The 21,360-nt window shown below is 42.0% G+C and overlaps 1 protein-coding gene and 1 long non-coding RNA gene across 8 annotated transcripts in view; one reads left to right on the plus strand and one right to left on the minus strand.

The window, feature by feature from the left end:
• Window positions 1–314: 314 nt before the first annotated feature.
• LOC105523309 overlaps window positions 315–21,360 on the plus strand; it is a 36,345-nt gene continuing 15,299 nt past the window's right edge. The window contains exons 1-2 of the long non-coding RNA XR_001003581.1: window positions 315–2,446; window positions 2,835–2,910. This is a non-coding gene — a long non-coding RNA (uncharacterized LOC105523309). The remainder of the gene's footprint in view (window positions 2,447–2,834; window positions 2,911–21,360) is intronic.
• Window positions 7,676–21,360, minus strand: part of ZBTB38 (zinc finger and BTB domain containing 38) — a 65,607-nt gene continuing 51,922 nt past the window's right edge. For 4 of the 7 annotated variants that reach the window (XM_011958099.1, XM_011958100.1, XM_011958101.1 and 1 more), the window contains one exon: window positions 7,676–14,189. In XM_011958099.1, the coding sequence (XP_011813489.1) occupies window positions 10,602–14,189 (3,588 nt within the window). In that variant the 3' untranslated portion in view covers window positions 7,676–10,601. Of the gene's footprint in view, window positions 14,190–18,054; window positions 18,178–21,360 lie in introns of all 7 variants that reach the window. The other 3 variants (XM_011958098.1, XM_011958097.1, XM_011958095.1) reach the window with 2 other exon arrangements.

The raw sequence follows: 21,360 nt of genomic DNA on the forward strand, positions 1-21,360 counted from the left end.
TGATCACATCTGTGCATGGGGCTGGGGTAGGGATGGGAATGAACATGTCAGCACGGTCAGGAGCTTGTACACACAGACAGTGCGATGAGAAGCCAGGCATTTCGGAGAGTGGTGACAGCCGCCCCCTCAACACTCGCAAGGCGGGGAGCAAGTGTACAGATGGAGGCGTGTATATCATGTGTCTAAATATTTAAAAGTTATAAACCAGGCTAGCAAGTTCTTAATTAAATACATTCTATTCTCCTCCCTTGACAAATATACCTTCACAGCAATCTGGAAGACCATGTTGGAGTGCAGAATTCCTAGTTTCTGGCATTTCCTGCTGGAATGAGACAGCAGGGGAAGAGGTGGGTCAGATCTTCTCCCATCCCCTCCTCCCCTCACCCTGCCCCCTCCGCAGGCTGCTAGGGGCCTCAGGCACACATGTGGACCCTGAAACTCCGTCACAAACTAGGTCCACAACCCCTGCAAACAGCTGCCCTTTGGCTGTCCCAGGGGTGTGGCACTGGCAAGGAAGCGGCCAGAGCAGGCCTTGAAAGTCTGCAGGGAATTCTCAGGTTCTGGGTACCAGAGTGCGGTCTCTGGCGATGGCGTGGACACTGGGTGGGCACATCCCTGTTGGCCTTGCAGACTCTTTGCCCCCTGCGGCTGGGCACCTCTGGAGGAGGGCCAGCACGGAACCCTCCTGCCTAGGTCTGAGAATGATACTGAGTCCTGAGCAGTTCCCCATGGATGGAATGTCGTCGTGTTCAGCAGGAGCAGCCGCAGAGGAGGCTGATTCCTATCGTGATGAGAGACGATGAAAACGGCGGCCCTGAATTTCTACCTCTGGTCTTTAGGAAGAGGAATGTCAGAAATAATGGAGTCTGATTTGGAAAGACCTGGGACATGGCCTGATGCTCTTCCACTCACCACACTCACGCAGATGTCGAGCAGGTCCAAATCAATGTGTGGAACTTGCCTTTCTGGCCCAGAAGTTCTGAGAAGCTAGACATTGAAAAGGGCCTAAGTCACCCACTGTCTCAGGTTGCGAGAGTTCCAGAGAGAAACCAACCACTCCAGAGGTGAGTGGGCTTACTTCTGGCAATACCCACTACTCCTGTGATGTGACTAATCTTTTTGAAGTAGATATGTCATTTCCTTGTCCTTCCATTAGAGGGAGCAAATGTGCATAAGGTCATCGATGACCCAGACGTTTAGCAGACGATGCCGAAGGAGCTTGAAGATCCCTTCTGAAGCTGGTCTGCACTGCAGATTTTAACTCCCTGGTCCAAGCCTTAGTTTCTCCCATATAAGACCCCTTTGAGTATCTGACTAAAGGTTCCAGATTTTAATTATTTATAAGGAAAAATACCACACACATGCCCCACCCACCCCCGCCCACCAACACTCTTATATTTTCATTCTTTCCTGATTGGAAAGATAAATGAAAGTATGAAGGCTTCCACTTGCCTTGGGTCACATGAGACCATATTTTCATCCCCAACATAATAACAGCCGTGTTTAGACAGTCCTTGACGTTTCCTGGTATTTTTAGAATTTCTTCCTTTTCACCGATCTCTGATAGATGACTCCAGGACTCTCCAGCTCTGCTATGAATAATGCTGTGCTCGTCACACCCTGACTCTGCTGTGAGTCTGGGCTGTGCTATTGGGCTCCAATCCCTTTTGCCTCTCCCAGCAGGCTCTGGAACTCAACTGCCTGGGATTAACTCTGTTTATCCACATACCAGCTGTATGGCCTTGGGTAAGTAATTTAACTTCTCTGTGCTTGGTTTTCTCACTGGGAATGACCCGTCATTGTAGCTTACCTCTGAAGATGGCTGCCATCAATTCCTTCCCTCCCTGTAAGTGTCTGTAACTCCCCCACTGAGGACTAGAGTATACTCCTTCACCCCCTTGAAACTGGGTGGACTGTGGCTGCTTTAATACCAGCCTGGTTATGCCTTTAGATGACTCCAGCCTCGTCACCATCTAACTGTAACTGCATGAGAGGCTGTGCCCAGCTGATCCCAGTCAAACCACAGAACCATGTGAAATAATAATAAATGGTTGTTCTAAGCCACTGTTTTGTGACACTGTGCAGCAAAAAGATAACCACACTAAACATTGATGGCAATGATAATAATGTTTCCCTCATGGGGTGATATGAGGATTAAATTAGTCTTCATTAGATGCTTAGAACAGCGGCTGGCAGTACTAATTGCCATATAGAATATATTGAATAAAAAAAGGAATGACCTAGGTCTCTGAAAGTATTAGAGTCTCAGGCTAATAAACACTCATTTTCAGGAAACGACTGTATTTTTTATTGCTTTAGCTCTAGGTTCTTCCAAAAAATACCTTAGTCAACGTGGAATCAGTAGGTGGGGATGAAAACAGTGTCTTGGAGACCAAAAGGCTCAGAGTTGGTCCTGTCTGGCCTGGGCAAACCCCTTAACCCTCGTGTGCCTCAGTGTCCGCAGCTTCCAAATGAAGACAGTCATTACGCCACCACAACAGGACTGCTGCGAGGGAGGAAGCAGACAGTAATTGTGCAGAGCTTCAAAGATCATAGACTCTAACCTTATTGAGACACCTTGTTTCTGAACCCTTCATTTGTGTCATTCTATCAGACATTGAGGTCTGTACTTCTCTGGCCTCTTCCCTACCTTAGTTTGTTATATGGACTATTATTTGACTCATCTTTCACATACAGATGCTCCCTGACTTATGATGAAGTTATGTCCCAATCAACCCACTGTAAGTAGAAAATATAACAGCATAGGCTGGGTGCGGTGGCTCATGCCTGTAATCCCAGCACTTTGGGAGGCTGAGGCGGGCGGATCACCCAAGGTCAGGGGTTCGTGACCAGCTTGGCCAACATGGTGAAACCCATCTCTACTAAAAATACAAAAATTACCCAGGCATGGTAGCATGTGCCTATAATCCCAGCTACTCGGGAGGCTGAGGCAGGAGAATCGTTTGAATCTGGGAGGCGAAGGTTGCAGTGAGCCAAGATCGCATCATTGCACTCCAGCCTGGGCAATAGAGTGAGACTCTATCTAAAAAAAAAAAAAAAAAAAAATCTACCAAATAGCTTAGCCTAGTCTACCTTAAATGTGGGTCAAATGCTTACTTTAGCCTGCAGTTGGGCAAACTCATCCAATGCAATGCCTATTTTATGATAAAGTGTAGAATAGCTCATGAAATTTATTGAATACTGTACTGAGTAAAAAATGGAATGCTTGTATGGGTACTCAAAATATGGTTTCTACTGAACATGTATTGCTTTTGCATAATCATGAAGTCAAAAAATTATAAGTGGAAACCTCAGAAGTCAGGGGCCATTTGTACTGGTGTTTTCTAGATTCTTCCTTCTCTATACAAGCTTCATGGGGGGGACATCTTGCACTCCTAGCTTCAACAAATCTAAAACCCAAAGACTATCCTTGATCCATCCCTAGCCCTCAATTTCCATATACCATCAAACATCAAGTCCTGCTGATTCTGTCTCTTAGGTATCTCCCAAATCCTCCCCTTTCTCTCCATCTTCACTGCAATCACATCATCAGTTAAACTAAACTAAATTTGGCCTAAGGATGCCTTCATACTCAAGTCTGAAATGAACTGCAACCTTACTTAGTATGTAAACTAACTAAAAACCTAAACTGGCAGCTGAGTCTCAGTCAGTTCAGCAGCTGAGCTTCAGTCAATCTCAGGCAGCTGACTGATTCACATAAGGCAAAACACTGAGCTGTAGCCAATGAAGCTGTCTCTGTACCTTACTTCTTCCATTTTCTTCTTATAAATGCTGCCTGACTATGTTGTAGGCTGGAGTTCTTAAAACCTATTCTGGTTCTTAGGGGTCCCCAATTCACAAATGGTTGTTTGCTCAATTAAACTCTGTTAAATTTAACTTCTTTAAAGTTTTTCCAGTTAACAAATCCAAGCCACTGTAATCTCCAGCCTGGACAACTGCAGTAGCTTCCTAACTGCTCTACTTCTGGCCACTACTGTCTTCCAAGCCATTGTCTATATTTCAGCCACAGTGACTTTTTTGTAATACAAAACTGATTAAATATACCTCTTCTTGTCCCAACCTGCTTTCAATAATTCAGTGGCTTTCTGATGCTCTTAGTATAAGATCCAAATTCTTAGCATGACCTTGAAGGCTCTGCATGGTATGGCTCCTGTTTTCTAGTCTGATTTTAAATCAATTTCTCATGTACTCTGGACACCACTGGCCTCCAAAGAACTGTGTTCCCTCCACAGGCTGCCCTTGATATCTGTTAGCCCCCAACCTAGAAACTCCCTCTCCTTTCAACTATTATTTATCTCTTAGGCCTCAGCTCAAAAGTTACTTCCTCAGGTCTAGGTCTGAAAAAAAAAAAAGTTACTTCCTCAAACACAGCCTCCCTTGAACCTCCCAACTAGGTTACGTTGCCCCATTAGATGTCCTCAGAGCACCATGCAGCTCTTCTTCATAGCATTTACTATGGTTGTAATTAATCAGCTTTTTAGCCTTTCATGTTCCCCTGTATGCCACAGGCTCCAGGGACTATTTGTTTTCTCCATTCTTGTACTGTACTCCCACCTCAAATATATTTTGAATGAATGAAATACAACTTTCAAATCCGTATCTCAAGTCAGTCTCCTCTTCTGAACTTCCAACCCAGGTATCTAGTTTGTTGGCAATACCATCCTTCTAATTGCTCAGGCCCAAACCTTGGTGTCATTTTTGATTCCTCTGTTTTTCAACCTGTGGCTGAAAAATCTATACCATTAGCAAATCTATCATATCTGTCTTCAAAATACATCCAATATCTCAGCCACACAGAGTGTACCTCCTAACGGAAGAACTCCCCACCTAGGAAGTTGTCTTGTTTCTTCCTAGACTATGATCACACAATTTCTTTGGAATGAAATGGCAAAGGGAAAAAATAGAAAATCTATAGGTTAAAAGACAGGTATATCAACTAATTGTAGTATGGGACTTTAGTTGGATTCTGTTCCTGTTGTAAAAAAAATTATAATGATGAGACAACCAGAAATTTTAACGAATGGAACTTGATGATATTAAGGAAATGTTAATTTTTAAGGAATGGTAATGATATGGTTATATTAAAAATGTTGTTTACCTTTTCAGAGATGCGTACTGACATATTTACAGATGAAATGGTATGATGTCTAGGATCTGCTTCAAAATAATACAGTGGAGAAGGAAAGTAGATAAGGGTATTGATGAAACAACATTGGCTATGAATTGTTGATTGTTGAATGATGGATACACGGGGTTTTACCAAACTATTCTACCTCTGCATAGGCTTTAACATTTCCATATTACAAAATTTAAAAATCTATCTCCAGAATGTGACCCATTTCTTACTATCTCCACTTCTCCCACCCTCTTCCAAGCCACTGTCATCTCCCACCTGTACTGCCACAGCCTCCTATCTCATCTCCCTGCCTCCACCCTTGCCTCCGCCTGTGGTCTATTCACTACACTGCAGTAAGAGTGATCCTTGTAAGCACATCAGATCCTTCCACTCTCTGCTGAAGTCCTACAAAGGCTTCCCCTCTTGCTTGGATATTGTGTTACCCCTCTCTGAGTTCACCTCCTACTACCCAGCCCCTCCTTTGCTTGCCCACTGCCTTATGATTTCAGGATAGAGGTTCAACTCTGGCAAACCCAAGGCCCTGACGATGTGTCCCACGTGCCTCTCCACGTTCATCATCCCAAACCCCAGGCTTTTGGAACAACCTACATTCCTCCGTGGCTCCTTTGTTTTAGTCACTCCTCTCTGGACCTGACCCCTCTGGTGAAGCTCAGCTCCACCAGTCTCTGCTCAGTATCACTTCTCTCTGCTTTGGTTCTAGGCCTCTTAAGAGCTCAGAGTTTTGTTTTATAATCATCTATTGTCTCATCAATCTCCTTCACCAGACTTAAGTTCCTCAAGGGCACAAGCTACCTCACATCTCTGTAGTCCTAGTTCAGCAGTAAAAATTAAGTATATTTTGAATAAATGAATTACAATTTTACATAAGTGACATAACTTTACATAAGTTAGCATTATTATTTTTTTTTGAGATGGAGTCTTGCTCTGTTGCGCATGCCGGATTATAGGCACCTGCCACTATGCCCAGCTGATGTTTTGTATTTTTAGTAGAGACGGGGTGTCACCATGTTGGCCAGCCCATTCTCCAACTCCCGCCTCGGCCTCCCAAAGTGCTGGGATTACAGTTGTGAGCCACCATGCCTGGCTGCATTATTACATATTTAAAATGTCTGTTTACCAGTTTCTCTAACTGGAATAAAATACTTTTGCCTATAATTACATACAAGTCATATATTTTAAAATTATTGCAAAAAAGTGTTTGATTTTCCAGACAAACATTCTAAATAGAATGTTTTAGATGTTACTAATGAAATAAAAATATAACATTTCTAACTAGTTCGTCCATTTGTTGTCTAAATTTAGAGTGAATAGTTCTAAATTGCACACCCAGCCAACTTTCTTGCTCACTGACCATCTTGCTTGAAGAATTGGGTTAGGAGGTACAAACTAGGGAGGGAGCAAAGGGGGCTTCTCTCTCCAGAAATCAATAGCTGGTCAGGATTTGGGGAGGGGGAAGGGGGTTGGGGATGAGTTCTCAGATATGGAGGAAACCTAAGTGGAAGAGCTGTTGCTTCTGTAAAAAGAAGCTCATAGAGACAGATGGGAGTGGAACCAAATCAATCAGTAGGTGACGAGAAAAGACGAAGAGCAGTAGGAATGAAAATATCCAAAGTAATGGAAAAGAATGTACTAACATTTTTTGTTTTATGCTTTTACTTTCTCAATTGTTACAAATTCTTTCAATATTAAATGTTTTCTTTTAGATAATGAAATTAGTTTTAGCAGGTAACAGTTATTAAATTTTTGGTGAATCTGGTTTGGATTGCCCTTCCAATACAAAATTGATGCTACTGGCCAGCCATTGGTAGGCCTGGCAGTAATTTTCTCTGTGTTGGTGATGGACTGTGCTGCCTGAGCCACCGACATCCCATCTCACATGGCCCACTGCGACAAACTGCAGGCATTTGCAAGATAGTTAGCTTAGTTTAGGAGTAGAGTCTATGACGATGGAACATATTTTTTTCTTTGTGTGAAAATTACTAGCTTATAATGCCATTACAATTTTACTCCATATCCTTAAAAAAGTGCACAAATTTTACTGATTTTTTAGGGCAATCTCCTGAGATATAAGGGAAGCCCAATTCAGGGGAAGCTGAACCCGACACAGCCTCCTTTAATCACGTTCCAGGGCAGTCACTAACTGCCATCCTAAAGCTGCATTACTTTATCATGTCTCCTTTCCTCATACTCTGTTCAGTTTCTGTAAATCACTTTTCTCTACAGTGTTGAGAAGGAACAAAAACATGGGCTTTGGAGTCAGGCAGACCTAGGTTAGCATTCTGGCTTTGTCTGGTTGTGAGACCTTCTCAAAGTCACTATAAAATGAGGATAATGAGGTCGAATTCTGGTGTGTGTGTGTTAATGAAATAGCCTATGTAAAGACGTTGCCTAGTGCCTGGTACTCAATAAATGTAATTTGTTTCCCGCGGATGAGTGGAGCAGAATGCTTCCTGGAGAGCATTTCATTCTCTGATTTATCATTATAAGATCAGGCCTATCCAAAACACTCAATCATCAGAAGACTTCAATCTCTTTTATTCTGCTTTTTTCCTAATGTCATAATCCATTTGACTCCTAAGCATGTAAGTAGGTACCACGGAATGTAAACAAGTAAGGAAACAGAAATATACGGAATGAATAATACGTGGAAACAAAGCTGTGACTCAGATGAAATAGCTGCACGAAAGAAATAACATTAAAACATTTAAAAAGAGACTTAATGTAGGAATAAGCTATTTTAATCAAGCAAAAACAAATTTATATCCATTATTTCTAAAAATAAAATTAGACTTTTCCAATCCTTAACATCTGCATTTAATAATATCTTCTAACCAAAATACAGATGCTAAAACAGCAAGTTACATTATATCTTGTACAGCATACAGTATGTTCACTGTTTACACTTACTTTAATTCTAGTTGGTCATGTACTCAATGCATACTTAAACATCACTCAATAAAATTTTCACAATTAACAAAAAATGTGACAAGGCTGTCTTAAAACGGCTCTGCTATAAATTGTATAGAATATACAGAATTACAAAGTCAAGTTTTTTTTTATCAAAATATACACCCCTCCCTGAAACTAACACAAGCTATCAACATTTTAAATGAATACAATTATAGAAAATATTTGCAAAATTATTTTTTCATGTATAAATATTCTGCCATATTTACTTTGGTCTAGAATTATCAGCATACAAGTCCCACTTAAAAAATATCCACATGTAAGGGCTGGGAGAGAGACATCACTACAGGTAATTTTATATTTGGGGTTAACTGAAATCAAAATGACTAGAGTACACACTAATTATCTTTGATTCATATTATGAACTGATAAAACAAATTAGTGGATCACAGGATTGCTTATTCAATATTCTAATTATCAATTCAAAAATGATTTTCATAAGCCCTTTGTGACTATCTAACAAAACCCAAATGAATAGTGTAGGGTATACATATATACAATGTATAAAATAAAGTTGAATTTGCTTGCATTTTCCCATTTTTCTCTACTTATATAATACTGTATGTAAGTGAAAGTAGATGAACAAAAGATAAATGCAGATACAATAGTGGGGTTACTTAACAGCAAGGTACTATAGTATTAAAAGGTCAACTTTAATCATGTCCTTTCCTGGATGTTTAAATGCTTTCTTACCCACCCAAATCCATAGTAAGTCTTCTTCATGGAGACATCACACTAGTAGAGAGAAACCGGAGTCCTTTAAGCTACTTCTTCACAATGATAACCTTCCCATCTTCGATAACCTTGGGTTTCCATCCGTCAAATCCAATGAACACGAATGACTGCAGGTCAGGCTGAAACTGCATTCCGGATTCTGTTCACACCGGTGATCAAAGGGTAGAAATGTTTTCTCTCTCCCTCCTATTCTGGCAGTTTAAAAAAGAATCATGCATTCCAGCTTTCCAGGAACCTGGTCCACATGATACAATATGATGTAGGGCAATTAGATTTGAGGGTAATGTTGATGGTGTGGGTCAGTGTAAAAGAACATTAAAAAAACTTCAGTGGGTTTTTAGCAAGGGGTGTAGATGTCTGCAAATACGATGACAGAGCATCTGGCTTTGTAGATATATTTCTGAGTCTCATAAGTAAATGATAGAACCATGTCACTCCACATTCTACCTTTCCATCCCCTAAAAACAAAGCTACTGTTTTAGGCAAGGAAGGCCATCACTTCTTCTTGCCCACTCGTCATTAATGGGTGGGGTGGAGGGTGGGGGTTCCTTTGCCCTTTTGCTTTATACTAGTCTGTACTTGTGGGCTGCATAATCTCCAAGAAGGCTAGTAATTACAATTACTAGGGATTAGGCAGTCACTTTCAAGTGCCTGGGAATTCACTACTGCAGTGTACCTTGCACTAAATCTCTTGGACAGTCCTTCAGTGGAATGGGAAATGACAGCTTCCACTTGAACCCTTAAGTCTGTCTGGAATAGACCCCCCCCACATCCATGGCCTTGTGGTGGTTGGAAGACTGCAGAGAGTTTCAGAAGAATGTGACCCTCTTTCGTTCTCTGAGGTGAGGCCATTGCAAAGTAATATGCAGCACAGGTAAATTCTGGGAGGGTGTTCCCCCATAGATAAGGCATGACCTATGTTTTCTGTGAATTGAGTAGACCAGTTCTAAGAACAGCTCAGCCATAACTTCAAGGGAACAGCATTCCATCTAAAAGCATTCACATGCTCTTAAATCATATTCAAAATGCTTTCTACTGATTTTTACATCAGTCCTCATTATTTGCAGATCTATTGCTCCTCATAATTCTCTACAGGGGATATGGACAGTTAAAAGTTATAGTGATTTATATATGTATTTTACAAGGTTTGTGTTGCAGAAAAGTAGTTCTACATAATGTATGAATGTCCTACTTTAGGTTACTCATTATGCACATAATTTCAGTTATATTGTTTAAGTATTTCATGTGTATCCATTAATTTAAACAAATTTTAATAGTGCAGAAGCCAGATGGGAATAAAGACCGTCACACAGCTCATTACCACTTAACATATTTACGAAGATGCCATCTTCATTTTCTCCAGTGACTAAAGACAGTTCAGCAGCCAGTTCCTATTAGCAATTATTAGAAAGTTTCAAACTAGGCTAAAATTAAACTCCTTTTTTCACTGGTAGAAATACCACAGCTAAGAACTTCATTAACTTTCACAAGAAACTTGGGATACTGGAGTCAGCTATTTTGTTTTTGTGCACTTTGCATAAAGTTAATGCTAAAACCCAAAGTAGGTATTAGGATCCTTTTTCTGGAATTTTCACAAATGAGTGCTTTTTTTTTTGTTTTGTTTTTAAATTTCACTCCTTCATGACTGTTATGTGAATAAAATTAAACTAAACTTAAATCATAACTAAAAAAAAAAAAAACCACCAACTATATTTTTGACGATTTTTCTAACTCTTGCCACTCAAAGGACAACATTTTCCACACCGGTTTGTATGTTATCCTTTTGGTCATTGTCTTCTGAATCAATGAAATGTTGATTCTCCAAGGGATTTGAGTTTTCGTGGCACATGTCACCTATTTTCTCCTGCTGACTTGGGCTTTTGAATAAGTGTTTCTTTTGGTGCATTCCAAGGGCAGCAGCTGTTTTGCAAATTTTGGGGCACTGGAAGCAGGCATAGCCCTTCCCATTATGCTCCCGAATATGCCTCTGCTCATGATTCCTTTTGGTGGAGAGATACAAAAATCTCTGAAAGCAGAACTGACAGTGGTAACGCTTTTCTCCAGTATGGATTCTTTCATGGATTTTGAGGGTCTCATTCAAGGTGAACGCCTTGTTGCAATACTGACAGACAAACTCCTTCAAGCCCAGGTGGATGCGTTCGTGTTTCTGTAAGTTTCCTTGCACCGAAAAGCACCGTCCGCAGGTCTTGCACTGGTATGGCTTCTCCCCGGTGTGACATCTCATGTGCATTTTGAGTGTGGAAGGGCTCTGGAACTGCTTGGCGCAGAGCTCACAGGTGTATGGCCGAGAAGTAAGATGTCGGTGGGGCCTTCCTTGGTTTCCAGCCCCCGCTGCTTTGTCTCCGTCACAGAGTTCACACTGCAGCTTGGGCATCTCTTTAGTTTCTTCTTCCTCAAAGGGTTTATCCTGAGGAGCCTTCCCCACGGCACAATCCAGTTCTGCTGGGTATTTACATTTATGGCTCGGGCTCCTGTTTCCATGCTCCTTCCTCCAGTTGACTTTCCTCATTTTTCTCAACTGTCTGGATTTCTTTTTCGGTTTGTAGTTGTAGTAAGGGCGCCACGGTTTGTCAGTGGAATCCTGGTCACTTGCGTCATCGAACACTTCACTCATCTCCATGCACTCGGATTGGCAAAGCCCGAGTGGGCTGTCTCCACTGGGTACCGGGTCATTCCCCTGTGGCAAAGGCTCCTCCTGCATCTGATACTTGGGTCTTCTCCCTCTTTTATAAAACAATTTAGATCCTAGGATGTGCCTTTTCACAATGGCTTCATTTCCAATTTTCACTGTTATTTGGCAAAGGGGTGCAACGTTACTATTTGTGGAGGTTCCCGGCAGAGCAGGTTTTGCAATGTAGGTTTCAATTTTACTGGTTTCTTCAGTAATATTTGTGGTTTTGCTCAATGATCCTCCAGGATCAGCAACATATTTTGACTCCTCCGGTATTTCTCCCCTGGTATGTGATGTAGTTTTCTTTTTCTCCTTAATGCTTTTGGGTCTGCTTGCAAACCTACCCACTTTATCTGGCTCAGGCTTACTGTCATCTTTCAGGGACTGACTGACAGCTGGGTCTGAAAAGGCTCTGTGGTTGCTGCTGGTCATGGCAGCAATGGCATTGCTGTGCATGATCACCGATGAAAACTGGCTGCTGTGTACAATGACCGAGGGTGCAGAGCCACTGTAGCTGATCACAGAGGCGGCATTCTCACTGCTATTACTCAAAGATAAAACAGGTACATCCCCTGCCCGGAGGTCAGAACTGACAGCATTTTCAGTGGAAGAAACTGACACCTCAGCTGAATAAAAGTTATTGTCAAGATCAATTTTCAATGCCTCCTCTCCCCATTTGGTGCCCTCTGCATTTTGTACATTGGCAGAAGTGGGTATGTCCTGACATGCAGATGTTTCCAAGGGGATGGCTGGACTGTTGGTCAGGGTGTTTACAGTATCTTGGAAATTCAGCGTAGGTAATTCAGAGCTGTGTGGATTCTGAACAACATAGGTACCAGGTCCAGACTCATTCATTTGACTGTTTTCTCGTGCATTTTCGTAAGAAGAATTTCGGTAGCTCTTATAAGGGGCTCTTTTGCATTTCATAGGCAGTAGTCTATAAAGTTTATATGGATAGACACTAGGCTTCAAGCCTCCATTTGCTGTTTTTTTACTGATGGAAAGTCTATGATCGATGGCATGGAAAGACTTCTGATGATTTTTGAGTATATAGTAGGTCATGAAAGTTTCAAGACAGAAAATGCACTGATATCGTCTTTCTCCCGTATGCCAAATTTCATGTCTTGTCCTGTACTCAGCCAATGCAAATACTTTGTTGCAGTAATGGCAAGGATATGTTCTTCTCCAGGAGTGAACATTTGCATGTCTTCGGAGGCTAGATAAGGTCACATAACTACGTTTGCACACAACACAACTATAGAGCATTTGCCCATTAACAAATTTAACCATGTGGTCCGTGTCTGGCAAAGTACTTCCGGTACTGGAAAATTCACCAATCCTATTTTCAGATAATAAAGGTTCTGGACCTGTGAATGAACCTCCATTTTGTCCAATGGTAGGATAGTTTTCTAAAAAGCGTTGGTTTCCTCCAGGAATGGGCATGTGGCTTGACCTCATGCAGATCTGTTCATGCCGATCCAACCTGTTCAGGGTGGTGAACTGTTTGTTGCAATACTTGCACACTAAAGGCTCCTGGGTCGGCTTGTGAAGCTGCATGTGGGCACTGAGCAGAGTGCTGCTGTCAAAGGCTTTGGAACAGCAGCTACAATTGTACACCAGAGGTGGAACCTCTGCTGCCGGCGGCCCGGGAACATCAGAAGATTGATTTTCATCTTCCCTGGAAAAATGGACATCTCCTTCATTGTTTGGAGATTTTGAACGAGCGAGAATGGCAGCTGGCTGTGGACTTCTTTCTTGATTAACCTCTAAGTTGGATACTGGAGGGGGTGGTATATTTTCTGTGGCTGAATCAGAATCCTGTGGTATGGAGAATGTCTTTGGCTTCCGACATGTTTTCGGTTTTGCTGCAAGGGTTTCACAATTTTCTTTCCCTGTGTTAACAGGTGAACTGCCATCATGTTCACGTACAGGCTGACTTCTGTAAGCCTCAGCTACGGAAGAAACAGCGTATGAGTGCTCAGCGAGTGTGCGGACAGGCTCTGCCTCGTGGCAGACGTCCGTCCTCTCCAGGCAAAGGCTAGCTGTTCTCATGGAGTCAGAGACCTTTTTGAAACTTGCCCTCAAGTCCAGCGGGGAAAACATGTTATTACTATTTTCTGTTTCGATGATGGAAAATGCATTTGTGATCCTTGGCCCATTAGTGATGGCTGGTTCTTCATGCCTTTTTTCATGTTTTTCTTCTTTAACCACTCCCTTTTCAGTAATACAGAATACATAGGGACCCGGGGAATTTGAGAAGTTGCGATCGGTAAGGTCTTCCAAGAATGATATTCCCAGCTTTTTTCCTGCAGCTGCAAGATCAGTGACTGTTTCCTGTCTCTTGACAACGACTGTGGAACTGTAGATATAATTAAGTATTTCGGTAAACACTTCAGCTTTGAGATCGTCCAGCTCCAGGACGTGGCTGGAAATACAGATTGTATGGCTCCAAAAGATATTTTTAAAATACAGGCTTGAAGCTGCCAGAACATTGCTGTGGGCTTTAAATTTGGTATCTTCCACAATGATAGTGACATCGCATAAAATGCCCCGAATGCGCTGCTCATTTAAGATGGAGAGCACCGTGTCACTGTGAAAGTCGTCCTTGAGGTCCCTGGAAAGGGACATGACTGTCATCTGAAACAAGAGGAGAGAAATGGTCAGAGACTCTTCCACAGGTGGCTTCTTTATCTCTAGACTATTTTCCACTTCTGTGAAAAACTGTTCTTTTGTATGAAACTTCAGGTTTTTATCTCTCTGTTGATGCTCCCAAGGCTCAAGAGTCAACATTAGAAGCTAAATCTTTTTTTCTTGCCCCAGCCTGTTTCTCATACCATTGCTAATAGTTGTTATCATTGGAAATCCTCCCAGAACTCCTTCCCCTTTACTCCAAAGTTGGAGCTATATATACATGTCCAAATTTGGGAGGGGAGGAGGTTTTATTTTACTTTATTTTTTCTGAAACGTTAAGGGTCTCATCATCACTCAAGGCTGCTGCTTTGAACTACTAGAGCTGGGCAATGCCATGGTCCTGCCACAAGCTTCCTGCCTATTTTCAAAGAGGACTCTGATGATCCAGTTATAACCATGAAGCGGGAAAATGATTTTTTTTTTTGAGACAAAGTCTCGCTCTGTCGCCCAGGCTGGAGTGCAGTGTCACAGTCTCTGCTCACTGTAACCTCCACTTCCTAGACTCAAGCGATTCTCTCACCTCAGCTTCCTGAGTAGCTGGGACCACAGGTGCGAGCCACCATGCCCAGCTAATTTTTGTATTGTTGGTAGAGACGGGATTTCACCATGTTGCCCAGGCTATTTTTTTAAATGAATTTTCCTTAAGTGGTACCTATATGCAAAGCTATTGCCCACTCAGAGAAGCAGCAAGAACTGAAGGAGCCCTTCCTGACTTGTGGCTCAGAAGGGTCTCTCTCTCTAGACTTGCAGGGTGTGTAATCCAGTCTGACCACCAGGGGCACCCTGCCTTTCTGCGCTACTGGCCCTGCGGGGACTCATCAGGTTCCTTTTCTAGTTTCCCCTTTAGTAGAGACAAAGTAGACTAGGGCTTTCAAAAAGAACTGTCAGGTACTGGAGGCAAATACAAACGAGAAAACACGTAAAACCAGGAAAGGACATTTCTAAATCCTTTGACAAGAATGGACAAGAATTAATCTAGTCATAGGTTCCTGAATTAGCACAACTTCAAGGCACAGTGGCTCTTGTTCTGGTCTGAGGATCCCATCTCCATTCTTCTCTGTATTTGCTATATTCTCTATATAAGTCCTACTCCATGAGCTTGGGGTGCTAGAGTTTACTAACTGATATTGTAGTGAGGGGCAGTGAAAAGCAGCAGCTTTCGTACTTCCCACAGTAAGAGATAGGTCACTATCCCTTACTATCTCTTACTATCTCTGTCACAGTACATAGTGACCTAAGACACAAATGAAATTAACACTCACCCTTACTAGGTGTGATGCATTCTGTTCTGCTCTAGTATTACTCTTTTTGAGATGGAGTCTTGCTCTGTTGCCAGGCTGGAGTGCAGTAGCATGATCTCAGATCACTGCAGCCTCCGGCTCCAGAGTTCAAGCAATTCTCCTGCCTCAGCCTCCCAAGTAACTGGGACTACAGGCGCATGCCACCATGCCCAGCTAATTTTTATATTTTTAGTAGAGACGGGGTTTCACCACATTGGCCAGGATGGTCTTGATCTCTTGACCTCGTGATCTGCCCGCCTTGGCCTCCCAAAGTGCTGGGATTACAGGTGTGAGCCACCACACCCAGCCTTTTCTTTTAAAGAATGTTTACAGCAACTCACTAATTTCACTACCCACTAATAGATCATCACATGCAGTTAAAAGTAAAGCAAAACAAACAAACAAACAAAACACACACACAAAAAACCCCTCTGGTCTACAGAACATACTAACCAGCTATTCATCCAGTCTCTCCATGCTATTCTGTATTAAGTGACGTCTCCAGAAAGCCTTACAGTTTGATGATACAATTTTAACTCTCAGTGGCAATGTTTTCCGAGCATTAAAGTATAACATTTAGCTCATGGCATTTATTTAGTTGGATGGACCAGAGATGGCCACACAAAGAACCTCTCTTTACCTTTTTGTACAGCTGCTATTATAAGCTGTGACTATTATGTTATTTAATGTCCTTTATACAAGGATCCATTTGATAAATTCTTTTATAGTATCCAGTCATAGGAAAAAAGTACCTTTCTATTAACAAATTCTTCAATTCAGATAATGAGAACACTATATTCACCATGTTTCTGTTTTAATTCTCAAGACAAAGAAGCTCAGAACTAACTTTTATCATCAATTGTTGTAGCTATTCTTGGCCTGGGTTTCTGGTGTGCCTATTGTTTCATTTTCTTTAACATTGGTTCTTCTGCTCTTGTCTACCCTGCCTTTAACTGTAATCTTCCATGAATCTTTTCTAGAAGTATGGGGGATTATTTCTACAAATAAAACTAGAATGAAATGAAATGGAATCTTATGACTTCCTCTTTGCCCCTGAAGGGAGAAAGGGTCACCCCGGAGTGAAGGAGTCTGTCCTTCACTGGGTCACAGATCGATAGCATACTATGCTGATGTTTCTTTTGCCTTCTTTGAAGTCTCTCTGCTCTGGGCCCCTGAAGGATCTCCTTTCTCCCCTGACGCATATATTTTTATCATGTTTGGCTTCTCAGAAACCCACACATTATTTTAATACTTTATCAGCCTGACTAGATAGCTTCAGATCTGACAAAACACATGCTCTATGATTCAGAAAGGTGGCTTAGGTCTATGCTGACATCATCTATTTTGTCCTTCCAATTCAAAACTACTGCTTCTTCCAAAACATTCTGCTTCACAGCATCCTGAACCTCCCTTTAGGCTCTGCTTCCATTTGGGGAATACGGCATTTCACATCGGGCTAATGAACACTCTAGGGTGTCCTCACTCAGATTTATAATGTACAAAGCCCCAACCACTTCTATGGGATTCTGATTCTTCTCTCAGATTGTTCAGCTAGGATGGTCAGCAAAAGGCCGTGTTACTCTTAACACAGAATAATACCGTAGTCATACTTAACAGAACAACATATACAATAAGTATCATTAGATATGTCATTAAAATATTGTCATAACTTTGCAAAATCAAAGCATGACATTTTTCAGGGGGGATATCTACCTTTGCGTGACAGAAATCCTTTAAAAATCATAGTTACTAAGTAGCACCTTGATATGCCTTCTTGACACACCTTCTAACAACTTTATCCAGCAAATATGTTAATATGGTCAGACACAGTACTTGGGTGCTAGAGATATACTGGAGATATGAACAGGAGGAAGGCAAGTCTCTCATCTCAAGGAGCCCAGAGTCTAGGGGAAGAAAGAGAACTGTCAACTAATCATTGGAATCCATGATGGCAGGCCTTATACTGGAAATAAGTAAAAAATGTTAGAAGAGTAAGTAAAATTATTTACAGAGGCCCTGGATTACTTCCATAAATAAGTAAAACAGGGGTATAGGAAGGATTCTGTAAGCAGAAGGAACACTATAGGCAAAATAAATTAAAAATGATCAAAGCGGGTACAGTTCTCAGGGGCTGATGAGGGAGTCTGAGTGGTGGCAGGAGTGGTGTGTGCAGCCCAGTCGACAGTGTCTATACGGGGTCAGGCACATGGCAGGCCTCAGCATGTATCTGTTGAATGAGACAGCTTGGGAAAGAAGGGTCAGACCAGATCATAAAGGGCCCTAAAGGACTCCCTACAGTTAAATTTTATATAGAAGTGAATAGGGAACCACTGAGAGTCATAATGAGATTTGAGCTAAGAAAGTGGGATGAGGTGGGCGAGGCGTGGTGGCTCATGCCTGTAATCCTAGCACTTTGGTAGGCCAAGGCGGGTGGATCACCTGAGGTCGGGAGTTCATGATCAGCCTCATCAACATGGTGAAAACTCGTCTCTACTAAAAGTACAAAATTAGCCAGGCGTTGTGGCACATGCCTGTAATCCCAGCGACTTGGGAGGCTGAGACAGGAGAATTGCTTGAATCCCGGAGGCAGAGGTTGTGGTGAGCCAAGATTGCACCATTGCACTCCAGCCTGGGCAACAAGAGTGAAACTCCATCTCAAAAAAAAAAAAAAAGAGAGAGAGACAGAGAAAGTGGGATGGGGCGTTGGAGGTGGTGATGGCATCTGAATTCAAAATTTACTTTAATTCTCTTAACAAATATTTATTGAACAATTGCTAGGCAGAAGGCATCAGCTAAGTGCTATAGAAACACAAGCAATCAATCAGCTGGGCGTGGTGGCATTCACCTGTAGTCCCAGCTACTCGGGAGGCTGAGGCAGAAGAATTGCTTGAACCCAGGAGGCAGAGGTTGCAGTGAGCCAAGATTGCACCACTGCACTCCAGCCTGGGCAACAGAGCGAGACTCCATCTCAAAAAAAAAAAAAAAAAGGACAAGTGTTCATTCCTCCTTTGAACGAATGCTTACTGAACACCTATTATGTGCTTTGAGACAGTGGTTCCTAAACCTGGCTAGGCATCAAAATCACCTGAGAGGTATTCAGATAGTACAGCTTTACAGATTCCATCTCCCCTGCTCCTACAGAGATTCTGGTTTAGAACAGCTGGGGTGAGACCCTGGAATCCATATGTATTTTTACACCTTAATTTCTCTTGTGAATAAGTAATAAATTCATATGATATCAAATTGAAAAAGCATACAGAGTAAACATTGGAAAGTCTCCTTCCCACCTTGTTCCAGAGGAGCACCTTATTTCAGGTAGTTTTTAATCAACCAGCCAGAACCATTTCTAAGGGCTGATATCAAAACTCGGTGCCGTAAGAGAAACAAAAATTCTACCCTCAAAGGTTTGCAGGGTGGCAGGGGAACTAAGATGTGCTCATGAAACACTGCAAAAAAAAAAAAAAAAAGATACTCAGGGAACATCCAGGATCAGGCACGCAGGGAAAAGGTATGGGAGTCAACAGAGAGTAAGGGAGGCAGAAAGGGGAGGCTGAGAAACTCCCTGCAGGAGGAAGTGGCATGTACTGGATTCTGCTGCTGGAATTAAGCACTGCAGATATGGACAAGAGGAGAAAAGGGAACTTCAGGCAGAAAGAGACAGAATCAGAATTTCATGCCCTCAAGAAGTTTATAATCCAGGAGTCAATGCACCTGCTTAAAACAGAGTCCGAATCTGCAAATGGAACTTGAAAAAAAGCAGTGAAACTTGTTGGAGAAGCAATTTAAAGACTCTATATCCACCTCTCCAATCTTAACAGTGACCACTCCCAAAACCACCAAGTGTTGTCAAAACTGTCTTCAGAGCACATTTATCCAGCTCATTGGATGATCTCAGAAAGTGCTACGGCTAAAAGCCATATTCCACAGGTCCAAAGTGCAACAAGGAAATCAGTTCTAAATCTGCAGACCAGAGGAGGCCCACTATAAGCCATTCAGCAAATCTGGTCCCCACAGGTTTTGTTTGACCCATGTGATTTTTAAAACCATATTTTTGAAAATCTTACTTAACCATGTTGAAAATCTCTAACATAAAAATCAATGTAGCCGGCTGGGCGCGGTGGCACGCCTGTAATCCCAGCACTTTGGGAGGCCGAGGCAGGTGGATCGCTTGAGATCAGGAGTTCAAGACTAGCCTGGCCAACATGGTGAAACCCCATCTCTATTAAAAACACAAAACTTAGCCAGGCGTGGTGGTGGGCGCCCGTAGTCCCAGCTACTCAGGAGGCTGAGGAGGAGAATCATTTGAACGCGGGAGGCAGAGGCTGCAGTGAGCCAAAATCACACCACTGCACTCCAGCCTGGGTGACAGAGCAAGACTCTGTCTCAAAATAATAATAATAATAATAATAATAATTCAATATAGCTTTTTTTGAAAAACAGGAAGACCAGGCCACACTGGGGTTGTAGCCTGCCTGGCATAAAGGACTGGTGCCAAGTGGCTGTGTCCCCAACACACACGCTGCCTGCCCAAGGATTTATCACCAGGCAGCTTCTCTCAGTAATGTGGCCGCCTGGCCTCTTCGGCAGGTTCGGTTTGTGTGACTGATAAGAACAGTAAGTAAAATAACATTGGACCCACTTAGACATACTTACTTGAAGGATATCCCCAGGATGAAAATTTAGACTTTAAGAGAGCTCATGTGGGAGGGGGAAAGTCATTTTCACCAAAAACAGTATTCTTTGACTTTAAAGTTACTTTAAAGCAACCTCCTCCACTACATTTCTTCATAAAGAGTAACTTAAAACAGAAGTCTTAGGAGCTCCTGCCAATAGAAAGCCCCAACAGATTTCAGAAAAAGAAATGTAAGTTTGAAAGAAGATGAGGTTTAATTTACATGTAACTTTGTAAAATATTTTCTAAAAAGCAAGTTTTGTGCAATAAATTCACCGAGATGGAATAGATAAGCATAAAAAGGCTAACAAAAATATTCTAGATATAAAAATTTGGGTAAGTCAATATTTTTAAAAACATAAAGTAATTTGTAATTGGATAACTGGCCACCTGACTTTAAGGTCACTATTTTCCTGAGTTTGCATTTTAGCTGGAATAGCTTTTAAAATATATTTTTATGTTAGTTTTTTTTTTTTTTTTTTTGAGGCGGAGTCTTACTCTGTTGTCCAGGCTGGAGTGCAGTGGTGCGATCTTGGCTCACTGCAACCTCTGCCTCCAGGGTTCAAGCTTTTCTTCTGCCACAGCCTCCCAAGTAGCTGGGATTACAGGTGTGTGCCACCATGCCTGGCTAATTTTTGTATTTTTAGTAGAGACAGCGTTTCACCATGTTGGCCAGGCTGGTCTTGAACTCCTGACCTTGTAATCTGCCCAACTCGGCCTCCCCAAGTGCTAGGATTACAGGCGTGAGCCACTGTGCCTGGCCTAAAGTATATTTTTAACATGTATAGTACACATATGTATACAGCCACATGTGTGTGCAAATACAAGCATGCATATATAAATACATGGACATATATTATATTTAAATACATTTTATAAGCACAGATATAGAAATAGGATGAACATATAATTCAGCATCCAAAACAGGACACTTGAGAGAGAAAGGAGGTACAACTAATGCCAGGAAAACAGGTATACATTGGGATTGTACCTCAAAAAATCAGGATGAATGGTCATCCAGTATTTTATATATAAACAAAATATAAATCTCCATATACATTATTTTACTTTTATTATCTTTTTTCTTTTTTAAGACAGGGTCTTGCTCTGCCACGCAGGCTGGAGTGCCATCAGACGGCAGTGGTGCTGTCATGGCTCATTACAG

This window comes from Colobus angolensis, unplaced genomic scaffold, assembly GCF_000951035.1.
Source record: "Colobus angolensis palliatus isolate OR3802 unplaced genomic scaffold, Cang.pa_1.0 Scaffold46, whole genome shotgun sequence".
NCBI classification, from domain to species: Eukaryota; Metazoa; Chordata; class Mammalia; order Primates; family Cercopithecidae; genus Colobus; species Colobus angolensis.